At 35.4% G+C, this 12,497-nt stretch overlaps 2 protein-coding genes across 2 annotated transcripts in view; both read left to right on the forward strand.

Moving 5' to 3' along the window:
• The first annotated feature begins 654 nt into the window (after positions 1-654).
• Positions 655-3,499, forward strand: LOC130470579 (uncharacterized). Its single transcript, XM_056840966.1, has 3 exons — positions 655-926; positions 2,176-2,234; positions 3,123-3,499. The coding sequence occupies exons 1-3, from the start codon at positions 727-729 to the stop codon at positions 3,263-3,265; spliced, it is 402 nt and encodes a 133-aa protein (XP_056696944.1). The 5' UTR covers positions 655-726; the 3' UTR covers positions 3,266-3,499.
• A 6,689-nt stretch (positions 3,500-10,188) lies between these two features.
• LOC130470187 (uncharacterized) overlaps positions 10,189-12,497 on the forward strand; it is a 34,405-nt gene continuing 32,096 nt past the window's right edge. Inside the window, exon 1 of the mRNA XM_056839826.1 lies at positions 10,189-10,971. Within this exon, the coding sequence (XP_056695804.1) occupies positions 10,189-10,971 (783 nt within the window). The remainder of the gene's footprint in view (positions 10,972-12,497) is intronic.

Consider the following 12,497-nt stretch of genomic DNA (forward strand, 5'->3'; position numbering starts at 1 on the left):
GTATGTGAAAATCACGGACTATATTAGCGTGGACATGGTCCATAATAATATTAGTGTGGACCGAAAAATCAATAGTTTTCTTTAGCACATTTTACATACATATAGACCTTTATTGTTCATATAATCACTATATTGCTATAATAAATTAAACGCCAAATTTCTTGAATCATAGTAACCCTGTGTTTTTAAAAGTGAATTGTGACTTAAAATCACACTATTCAAGCACATGTATCAACGACACCAATTTGACTCTTTTTTTCATAATAATCATAATAAAATGGCAAAATAAATAAGGAACAAGTTGTTTTCCCTTTTTTTAAGCATGGTCTACAATAAATTTAAATTATGGACTATGTCCATTTAAAATTGGTGAAAATTGAAAAATCATTATCCTATTGAAATCGCTCCATATGTATTGATAGACACTTTATCCTTATATTAACATTTTAGCCTTACTTTTTCCCAAAAAAAACAACTAGACGCGGAAAATTGACAACAATGAAGTATGATGGATTAAATTAAAACCGCATAATACAATCTATATTATGATAAATAAAGCTTTAACAAACGATTTTTACGGAGTTAAATTCTCTGTTCCATTGTTTTTCTTTTAACATCCCTACTTAAAAATGGGGCCTCAATACAAAGTTGTTTTTAATATCACAAACCTATTACATTTCTCGATATAAAAAAATATATAAACAGAAAAGATAAACAGAAATAAAAATGGCGTGCAAAAGAGCAACACCAGTGGTGTGGATGCTGGTGGCGGCGGCGGTGGCGATGGTGGTGGCGCAAAATGGGAGGATGTGCTCCGCATTCGACATGGATGAAGCAAAAGAGACCATGATGGCCAAGGCCGGAGAGGCCAAGGAGACCGCTAGTACTTGGACTTCTTGGGCTTACACCAAACTCTCCGGGAGCAAGTAACTATTTTCATTTTTTCTGCAATTTATGTTTGTCAATGCGCATTTTATATCATTTTATCTCAAATTAAACATTAGTAAAAAAAATATTATTGATGTTACTCCGTATTAAAATATTCATTGAGATGAATCAAACAAGACCTCATTATATAACATCATTATATAAAAGAAAAACTTACAAAATTCTGTTCAATAGTGGAAAGTGTCAAAATTCTAAATTGGAACATCATTATATAACAGAGAATTCACATGGATATATTTTATCTAATATATTGGAAAGAATTTACAAGATTCTTTTCAATAGTAAAAAGTGTCAAAATTATGAATTGGAACATCATTATATAACGGAGGGTGTATATATTATCGGATCAAAAGCTCTTGCGTGCACTTGGTGTAAAATACATCTATTGTACGTGTAACTTTTGTCCAATTTTAATAACCTTTTTAACATGTTTTGATTATCTTTTAATACTATGAAATGAATTTAATGAATAATTTTTTTAAAAGGTTACATAATTACCTTTATACATTACGATTGATTTTAAAGGGATAATTTTTAAAGGGGAAAATTTGTGTATCAATGAAAAAAAAAAAAAAATCGATGTAACTTATAAGTTTTTGAGGTAATTTTAGATTTGTCTTAATATATTTGTTGTACATTGGCTTTTAATTAAAAGTTTGTATTATTGGACTACTTAACTAATACTGAAGTTGAGTATTATACTAATTCATCAAAAAAAAAAAGTTGATTATTATACTATATCTGTTTCATGAAGATCTTTACAGATAATATTTATACAAATATTAAGACAAATATGATTAGGTGTGTAAAAAGAGTGAGTATAATAAAATATGGATAAATTAAGAGATACCGTAGAATAAAAATGTGAATAACTGTAAGAAAAAAATGATTAAAGTAAGAAAAAGTGAGCGAGAAATGTAAATTTACCGGATAAAAGTGGTAAAATAGTACATTTTTATGCCTAAAAATATTATAAAAGCAAAACGCAAAAAACATTATGAAACCGAAAACTATAAATGAGAGTGTAAAAAACTCTTTAATTTAAAACGAAAGTAGTACGCAATATTTAATATTTACTCCGTATAATATATATTTTTCATACGGCTCTAGTATTATCTGTCCGATCACTTGAAATAATGACATAAATTAATTACATTCATAAAATAGCCCAGAAATTCAATTGTTTGCCTTTTCAGATAATTTCTAATTTTATGAATTTTGTGACAGCAAAATAAGTGTTAACCCAGAAGACATGAGATTGAAACAGCCACCGAATGATGATGATGGTACGTAATTTCCTTTCTCCTTAATTAACCACCTAATACGGGAGACCTATACATATGTTGTTCAAAATATCTAGTACAATTGTTAGTTGAATAACATGAGTAAAAATCGAGTACCCGAGTCTGACTAACATGTAATAGAGCCATAGACCTGTTAAACGGGTCGGTCGGGTAGAGTTGTAAAAAAATTAATTTTGGGTTCGGGTTAGATCGGGTCGGTCATTTTCAGGTTCGGGTTTACAAATGCTTGTTCAAGACCCAGAATTTTCGGGTACGGGTCGACCTAACGGGTTGAGAGATTTTAAAACGCTTATTATATTTTCATTAATTTAGGTAATAAATATACAAAATACGGGCACAAAATTAAAAAAAAATTCTTACACAAGTTTATATTTAGTCTAATTCAACCATAAAATGGCGTATAACTCAAATTCTACACTCAACAATAATAAAAACAACGTGTTTACTACGCTTAAAGTTCCTCATAATCCCATTATTACTATAAGTGCAATGTTTTTCAATCGGTCGGGTTCGGGTCGGTTTTCGGGTTGGGTCGATTTTTGACAGATCTAAGTAGATGATCATAATTCTGATTGGACCGGGCTTTAATACAAAACTCATGTCCAAACTGTAAACATTGATTTGGTGCGGGTTTATCAGACTGTGCTCGGACTTTCGTCTAAAAATGCGTATTTGAGCCTGCTCAAACCCACACTTTTTCCGGCTCGTACATGATCAGGGTCATTGTACGGGGATATAGTTGATCAGGTCTAACATGTAATAAAAAAATACACAATCACGACTAAATAGTTACACTTTATCATGTATATATTTTTATATATTTTTCTTAATGCTGGCATTAATAGTTTTTATGTATGACGGTCTCAACAGACGCAACACCCTTTGTATCCGGGAAAGTGCACGCAGTTTCCCACGCAGTAAAAGACAACACCGATGAGTTTTACGCAGCGGCTAAGCGCGACGTTGGGGCAGCCTACGATTCCATGGCATCCAAAAGTGTCCGAGAAGGTTAATTGCATGCTTCTAATTAAGATGAACTCAAAATGTACTCTTAATTAAGGTTATCAATGTATGTATTGATATGAATTCAAGTAATTAGCGACAATAGGAGGTATATAATGTGTAATTAACCTCATGATTTTATGTGCGCTAGTTGTGTTAATTAGCGCACATAGATTATTGGTTTATATGAGTATAATGTCGCATGTTTTGCTTAATTATTGGTTCGGGGTTGATTTTTCCCATAACTTAGTGAGGATAATGTGCACTTCAATCATTTAATTCCAGGTGGAGTTCCTATGGGTAGGGGTGTGTACAGGTCTAAAATCGGATTGGATCGGAACGGAACCGATTGGACCGGAATTTTCAGAATTCACAGATTGAGGTTCGGACCTGAAAGAATCCGGACCGGAAATTTCAGGCCCGGTCCGGTTTTTTTAAACTTTTTTATTTACAATATTAAACTCTTACAATTTTATCTTTTTACAACCTATATTTCTCTTTAAATATCTCATACATAACATCATCAGCTTAATAGAAAGGGGATGAAGGCCAATGACATATAAAAAATATCCAAGTCTTTTTTAGTGTTGGGGAGATCAATATACGTGGGCTACAAGTTGGGCTCTTATATCCAAAATATTTATATATTCTGGGTCACCGGTCCGGACCGGAAATTTCCGGGTTTTGACCGGACCGGACCGGAAAATCGGAATCGTATATTTTCAAGGACCGAGGACCGGACCGAAATCTATTGGTCTGGTCCGATCCGGTCTGATTCCGGTCCGATTCAAGCCTAATTTCCAGTCCAGGTTGGACCGTGCACACCCCTACCTATTGGTATCATCTTTACTAATTGACATTTAAAAAGTTCATCTAGAATACGTACTATAGAAAAATCTAGTAGTCTGGCTAAAATAATATCTAGAATATACCTAAGAAATATCTAGCCAAGTGTCTAGAAAAATCTAACTAGGGAATGAGGTAGAAAATTCTCGATAATGAAGATTATCTACGTTGTACATCTATAAATAGAGCTATATATGTTTGTTGTATGATAATGTGAGACAGGAAATGAGAAATGAAATACAACATTTTATCTCATGCTCATGCTCACCCTCACTCTCCGTATTAAAACATATGCATCAAATACCTATCAAATCTTCCGCATCCAAATTTTTAACATTGACTTCCTTTAATCAACGTTATTAAAACGTTAATATACGCATTTGACGGTTACTTTAAGTTAACTTAAGATGAAAAAGACATAAATACTCTCTTTTAAAACCTTATCATGTCCCCTAGTGTTTAGCTATTGTTGCTTTAAAATAAATGAGTAGTTAAATAGCTAAATTTGGTACTATTACCTAAGAGCATTAAGGATAAAAATGGATACACATCTGCTTAATTGAGAATCACTACCTCAAAATCGGCTAAAAGAATCATCAATAAGAGGTCTTTTTGGACCAAATAAGAGGTTTCTTAATAAAAGAAACCTATTATCATAGAAAAGCGGTTTCTTTTGTTCTCTTTGTGCTTTAAATATCCTATTTCACATAAGAAACCATTTTTTCTTTTAAGAGGTTTCTTTGTTTTCTTTATGAAAAAATAACAATTAAAAAAAAATTAAGAATAGATAAAGAACCTCATCAGTTATGTGGTTTCTTCAATTGTTTTTTTTAAAATAAAAATAAATGAAAAGATAGTGAAAAGAAAAAAGAAAAAAAGAACCCCATACTTACTCCATTATTACTCCATCTCCTTGCCTCCATTATCAAGGGGAAAAGTCCCTCTCATTTTCCCTCCATCTTCTTTGTACTTTCGCTGGCTCGTCCGCCGTTATTCGTAATTTCTTTCCGCTTCCCTCACTCAACCTACCCATTGCCTATGCCGCCTTCATCAACCACCGCACATCGTCAATTCGTATTTATCTCGCTTCAGTTTTCCCTGAAATTGGTTAAGAACTGAATTCGCCCTAATATTTGTGTTGCGTTGTTTATCAATTACTCCCTCCGTCCCGGAATACTCGACCAGGTTTGACCGACACAGAGTGTAAGGGAGTTGAATTGACTTATTTAATTTAATAGGTATTAGTTGATAGTGGGGTATTATTTTAATGTAGTTAGTGGGAGGTGGATTAAAAGGTGGGGTTGGGGGAGAGTAGGGGTTGAATTTTTAATTATTTTTTGTATGGAGTAAGGGGTAGGTGGGTTAATAGGGGTGGAGTGAGAAATAATATAATATTGTTAGAATATTTCCATTTTTAGAAACAGGTCAAATATTAAGGGACGACTCGATAAGGAAAACAGGTCAAGTATTACGGGACGGAGGGAGTATATTAATTTGATATTTAGGTTTTGTGTCTATAATTCCGATTGTAATTGATGATTTAGAATTTAGTGGATTTTTAGGGTATTGAATTTGATTAATTATTTGGCGTATAGGGACGCCAAGTAGAGCAATAGAGCAATGATTCTCCTTATTGTTGTTTCTCCTTCATGTAATTTTCCTTATTGTGTATATAAGGATTGACTTTAATTTGAATTTTTAATATATAAGCTTGGGCTTGTTTTGGATCTACGTTATGCTGAATTGACTTGAGTTAGAATTTGTTTTCTTAGTTTTACATGTCTTTTCCTGTTAGATCTTTGTTATGTTACAAAAACATGAATTTGAATTTCATTCAGTTTACATACAGTATATATGTAAATAGTAGTTTAAATTACAAAATATTCGGTAATAAGTTAATTAAATGGTGTTTAGGCAGTTAGTCTATATACGCAAGGATTTGATTTTAAAAGTTGATGTCTGGATATTATTAGGAATTAATGATTTGTATGAATCTTTAGTCTTTTTTCCAATTTAGTTACAGTTAAGATCACTAGCGTACTTCGCAAAACTCTGAATTTAAATGGATATGTGTTGTAGGTTGAATCTAATTTCTGTTATTTATTCAGCAAAATGATTGATTTCGTTATAAGTGTTTATAAATGATTTGAGTCATATGTATAATAAGGTCTTGCTTGTTGCACTGGTAGCTAGGTTAAGTATTTGTGGATTAGGAACATAATTTATAAGAAATTGAGTCATATCTATTATATTATCTTTAGGCCTCCCTTCTAAGAAATCATCGAGTATAATAGTCATGTACTCATGTACTTTTTGACTGGTTTCTAATAGTCTGAAGAGTTGTCTTTTTTTGCATAGATAGTTTGATAGAGTCGGTTTCTTTGCATAGAACTTTATTATTGTGCCAGATCAGATGTGCCTTCTAATAAGGTTTGTGTATGTTTGGTGTTTGGATTTCAGGTTTTGGAGGAAATCAGACTCGGGCTAGAGTTGAATGACTTCACTATGCAACAACGACGACTTGCACACATGCGTTTCTTAGCGGCGCTATGCTATACTTGATTCTTGTTTGCTGATTAATCCAAGGATGAAGTGGCAGAAAACATAGGTGATCGGTCGGTCGGATTCGGGTTGGTTTTCGCGTCGGGTCGAATTTTGACAAATCTAAGTAGATGATCATAATTCTGATCGGACCGGGCTTTAATACAAAACCCATGTCCAAACTCAAACATTGATTTGGTGCGGGCTTATCAGGCTGTGCTCGGGCTTTCGTCTAAAAATGCGTATTTGAGCCTGCTCAAACCCACACTTTTTCCGGCTCGTACAGGATCGGGGCCATTGTACGGGGATATTGTTGATCAGGTCTAACATGTAATAACAGAAATACACAATCACGACTAAATAGTTACACTTTATCATGTACGTACTCCCTCCGTCCTTTAATACTCGACCTGTTTGACTTTTTGCACTATTCACATAATTCACTTTGACCCTATTTTATTTCTAGTATATGAAAACAAATGTTAGCATATATATTGTTGGCTTCACCTTAATATATATTTTCAAAATATTAATATTTTATAAGTTTTTATAATATGTAGTTAAAAAAATTGGTGGTCAAAGTTGTGTATTAACAAGCGTGTCTGGTCAAAACATATCGAGTATTAAGGGACGGAAGGAGTATATATTTTTATATAATTTTTAATGCTGACATCAATAGTCTTTTATGTATGACGATCTCAACAGATGCAACACTCTTTGTGTCGGGGAAAGTGCACGCAGTTTCGCACACTGTAAAAGACAACACCGATGAGTTTTACGCTGCGGCAAAGCGCGACGTTGTGGCAGCCTACGATTCCATGGCATCCAAAAGTGTCCCAGAAGGTTAATTGCATGCTTCTAATTAAGATGCACTCAAAATGTACTCTTAATATAACTAAGTTTATCAATGTATGAATTCAAGTAATTAGCGACAATAGGAGGTATATATATAATGTGTAATTAACCTCATGATTTTATGTGTGCTAGTTGCGTTAACTTGTACATATAGATTATTGTAAAGGTGTACAATACAATATTGTACCCCCAAAACATATAAAGGTTTATATGAGTATTTGTCGCATGTTTTGCTTAACTCTTTATTTGAGATTGATCTTTCACATAGCTTAGTGATAATAATGTGCACTTCATCATTTTATTTATTCAAGGGAAATTATCATCTTAGTATTGGTTTTTCCCGGCCAACAATACCATTTTACTAATTAACTTCTCACTGATAAATTTGTGATCGTGTTTCTACCAATGTTTTAAAACGTTAATATACGCACCGGATATATATATTAAGTCGAAAAACATGTGACCTTTAAGTTGTGTCACAATGATGACATGACATGCTTACGTGTCATGATTTAAATCGGAAATTAAAATATTTAGCGTATACTTCCTCCGTTTCGCAATAGATGCATCATTTCTTTTTTCATGTATCCCAACATGCTTCTTTGAACATTAATGTCTCTAATTGCGTGTAAGTAAAAAATTATACAAAAAATGATATTTGGAATTCTCACATTGATACGAATTTAACAAGATCTCACTTGACTATGTTTGTTTTTACATAATGTGAAAGAATAATTGTCAAAGTTAGTTAATGAATAGTGTCCAAAAGATAAATGATGCATCTATTGCGGAACGGAGGAAGTATAACCTATTATACATGTTTCAAAAAAAGGTAGGAAAATCTTAATATTCTAATTATTTCCTTATTTATATCGACTACCTTATTTACATTTTTTCATAAAATATTGCATTGATAGTAAAAAAAATTGATGACGCATAACCTACGTGGCGCCTATATGTATCAATTAAACTTCAACACGTAAGATTGCGTTAACTAAATATTGTCCCAAGTTGCGACCTTTATCATCACCCTTATTAAGTTTATGGTATATCGAGTAATTTTTACCAGTGTATCTAATTTTTGATAACTTTTTACATATTTTGAGTAGGATTTTTTGGTATTTACTACCTTCAAAATACACCACTTTTGCATTTACTACCTTATGAAAATTTTATTTTAAATTACTACCTTAAAGTTTCATTTTTTTTGTATTCACTACCATTTTACAGTTTTCTCATTTTAAAATTGAGATATCTCTTTCGTTTTTTAATCATTTTAAGTGATTCAAAACCCATTCTTCTTATTTATGTGTAAGGATTCCATAAGGATCTTTCATTTAACCTTTTGTAAAAGGTAAAATAAATTAAATATTATTTGTAAAATATTAAACTACTTATGAATTATGAAATAATTTTTTTTTGAAATGACGTTCTCAATGAATTCCCTATAGAAAAAGGAAAATAATGAACTTTGAATCACTTTAAACGATTAAGAAATGAAAGAGATATCTTAATTTTAAAATGAGAAAACTATAAAGTGGTAGTAAATAAATAAAAATTGGAAGTTTAAGGTAGTAATTTAAAATAAAAATTTCATAAGGTAGTAAATACAAAAGTGGTGTATTTTAAAGGTAGTAAATACCAAAATTTCCTTTTGAGTATTATAAAATTATTTTTGATAGATTGATAAACTTAATTGGTTACATGGTTACTTTATAAGTGATTTTGTAAGGATAACTCTTTTAAAAACTAATTATCACTAAAAAGTTCTTAAATTAGTTACATTGGGTTAATTTTTAAGTACTTTTATACCGTCTTTAATATTCATGAGGATCAAAGTTTTGTGCGACATTGATAAACCTTTGCGCAGAGGAGTTAAGCTTGCAACGGGGCCTGAAACCGAGATTTGGCTGGACATAAAATACGAAAGATTGGGTGACTTCTGCTACTTCTGTGGTAAGCTTGGTCACACAGAACGGGACTGCCAATCTCAGGTGAAGGCGACGGAGAGTGAGAATGCCGTAGTGTACCAATATGGGCCATGGTTGGTGGCCTCACCTCATAGGCGCCCTAAGATGTCCATAGCTGATAGGGAGAAGGAGAAGAAATGGGTTGATAAATTCTCGGTGAAGAAGCAAGCGCGCCCACAAAGCTACAATGATCCGTTGGCTGTGCGGCTTGGACCACCAAGTGTTGCTCGGAAACTGTTATTCGCTCCCCCACCATCATCAAGGGAGCCTGCCCCCATTGCATCGTTTCCCCAGCCTGAGGAAGACAAGGCTGAGAGCTTGAGCACGGGTAAGGAGGGCAAGAGGGCCACTAGCAGCCTATCACCAACTTCCGAAGGAGCATTGCAGGTGGGAGAGAGTTCTGTACCAAGGCAGGCCCTGGAGTGTAACTTGCAGGAAGCAGAGGTTTCGAAAGATAAAGGTGGAGCTCCAAGGGGGGACACTGATGGCACGACAAAGGGTCCACCTGCGAGGAAAAAATGGAGCAGAAGGGAACGTGAAGGAGGACTCTCAAAAGTGCCATGCACTGGGACTTTATCCCAGAAACGTGCGATCGAGCTAGTGGATATGGAGGTGGATAATGATGGAGATTTTGTAGGGAAGCGCTCTAAACATGCTCCCTTGGGATCTCTTTCTGCAAACCTTGAGGCAGAGGCTGGCACGGATCAGTCCCGCCGCGACCAATGAATTCCTTATGTTGGAATTGTCGAGGGTTTGGCAACCCTCGATCAGTTAATGCACTCCGTAACTGGTGTGCAACTCTTGCCCCCGATCTTGTGTTTTTGTCTGAAACGAAAATTCATAGAAAAGCTGCTAAAAAAGCTAAACACAGATTGGGTTATTCTTGCGCTTTTGGTGTTAGTAGTATTGGATTATCTGGAGGCTTATGTGTTTATTGGAAGGGGGAAAACATCACTTTCAATCTTGTTTCTTTTTCCCAAAATCATATTTGTGGTGACGTTATTGTGTCCAGTGACAGGTCTTGGCGTTTTATTGGCATTTATGGCTGGCCCGAAACGGCAAACAAATACAGAACGTGGGAACTTGTTCGAAAACTCTGCGAAAATGTCCATGGCCCTTTGGTGATAGGTGGTGACTTCAATGAAATTTTGAGCCATGACGAAAAAGAGGGTGGAGCGGACGTGGAGAGAAGAGCCATCCCTGAGTTCAGAGAGATGATGGATGATTGTAGTTTGAGGGACCTGGGTTTCGAAGGACATTGGTACACATGGGAAAGGGGGATAACGGCGCAAACTATGGTTCGTGAAAGACTCGACAAGTTTGTATGCAACACTTCTTGGGCAGCGGCTTTTCCGGAGGCCTCAGTCCAACACCTTGTCCGGTTCAAATCAGACCATACACCCATCCTTCTCTCGATGGGTAGGCCAAGGAAAAGAAAAAAGAAGCGCAAAAGAGCTTTCAAGTTCGAGTCGGCATGGTTGCTAGATGATCAATGTGAACGAGTGGTGCGTGAGTCTTGTGAAGGAAATAATGCCCTTGGTCCAAGTATGCATTCAATGTTAAGTCTAATAAATGCGGTTCAGTATTAATTATCAAGTTAATAATTCAGTGAGATCAAGTGAGCTGAATGCCTAGCTAGAGGCCGCTTCAGTTCAAGTGGAATTAATGATATTAATCCACAGCTTACTCTTGACTGAACCCGTAGGGTCACACAAATAGTACGTAAACGGATCAAGTATTTAATGGCATTAAATACTCTATCTATGGATATTTGGAATCGACGGATCTTAGATGATCAATGTGAACGAGTGGTGTGTGAGTCTTGTGAAGGAAATAATGCCTTTGTTCCAAGTATGCATTCAATGTTAAGTCTAATAAATGCGGTTCAGTATTTATTAACAAGTTAATAATTCAGTGAGATCAAGTGAGCTGAATGCCTAGCTAGAGGCCGCTTCAGTTCAAGTGGAATTAGTTATATTAATCCACAGCTTACTCTTGACTGAACCCGTAGGGTCACACAAATAGTACGTAAACGGATCAAGTATTTAATGGCATTAAATACTCTATCTATGGATATTCGGAATCGACGGATCTTGGTTTCAGTGGGAGCTGAGATCGTCACAAGCAAGAAATGAATACTCCGGAAACGATGATATTGCCGGAAACGGAAATATGGATCGTATCGGAAATATAAATATTATCCAAGTCGTAGATGTTGCCGGAAACGGAAACATGGTACGTATCGGAAAATATTATCGGAAATGGAAATATTGCCGGAATCGGAAATATTACCGGAAACGGAAATATTGTCAGAATCGGAAATATTATCGGAATCGGAAAATAGTTCCGGAAACGGAAATATTAAATATTGTTCGTATCGGAAATGAATTCCGGAACCGGGAATTTAATCGGAAGCGTATCGTACGAATAAGCATCGGACGAGGCCTGCCGGACGAAGGCCCAGCACGAAGCCAGGCCATCGCCCAGCAAGCAAAGACGCGCGCCAACGCCCAGCCCAAGGCAGCGCCAGGCCCACCGCAAGGCAGGCCCAGCGCGCCAAGGCAAGGCTGCCCAGCGTGGGCTGCGTGGGCCGAGCGCACGCGTGCGGGCACCCTCGTGGCTCCGTGCGTGTGTGTTTGTGTTGTTAGGTTATGATACATATGACAATTCATAAATCATGCGGAAAAACCATTTAGCCAGGAATACATATTATTTACACATAATCATATAGCATAGTTTAGATGCATACTCTTTGTTGCGTGCCTTCCCTAGCTGCGCCCGAACCGAACAAGAACAAGTCTTCATGACTCCAAGTGTCGCCCCTGCGTAGATAGTCCACAGCACGTCCGGATCCGCCTTAAGATTGACCAACTAGAATCGCCCTTAAGGTACTAATAATTTCGGCACTTTTAGGCAAGGTATGTGACTGAATTTTTCTCTCAAAAACTCACTTTGAATACTTGAAAAACTCGTTATAAATTGTGAACCCAGGCCACATATTTATAGGGGTATGGAAAGAGAATTGGAATCC

This window comes from Spinacia oleracea, chromosome 3 (assembly GCF_020520425.1).
Source record: "Spinacia oleracea cultivar Varoflay chromosome 3, BTI_SOV_V1, whole genome shotgun sequence".
In the NCBI taxonomy this organism is placed as follows: domain Eukaryota; kingdom Viridiplantae; phylum Streptophyta; class Magnoliopsida; order Caryophyllales; family Amaranthaceae; genus Spinacia; species Spinacia oleracea.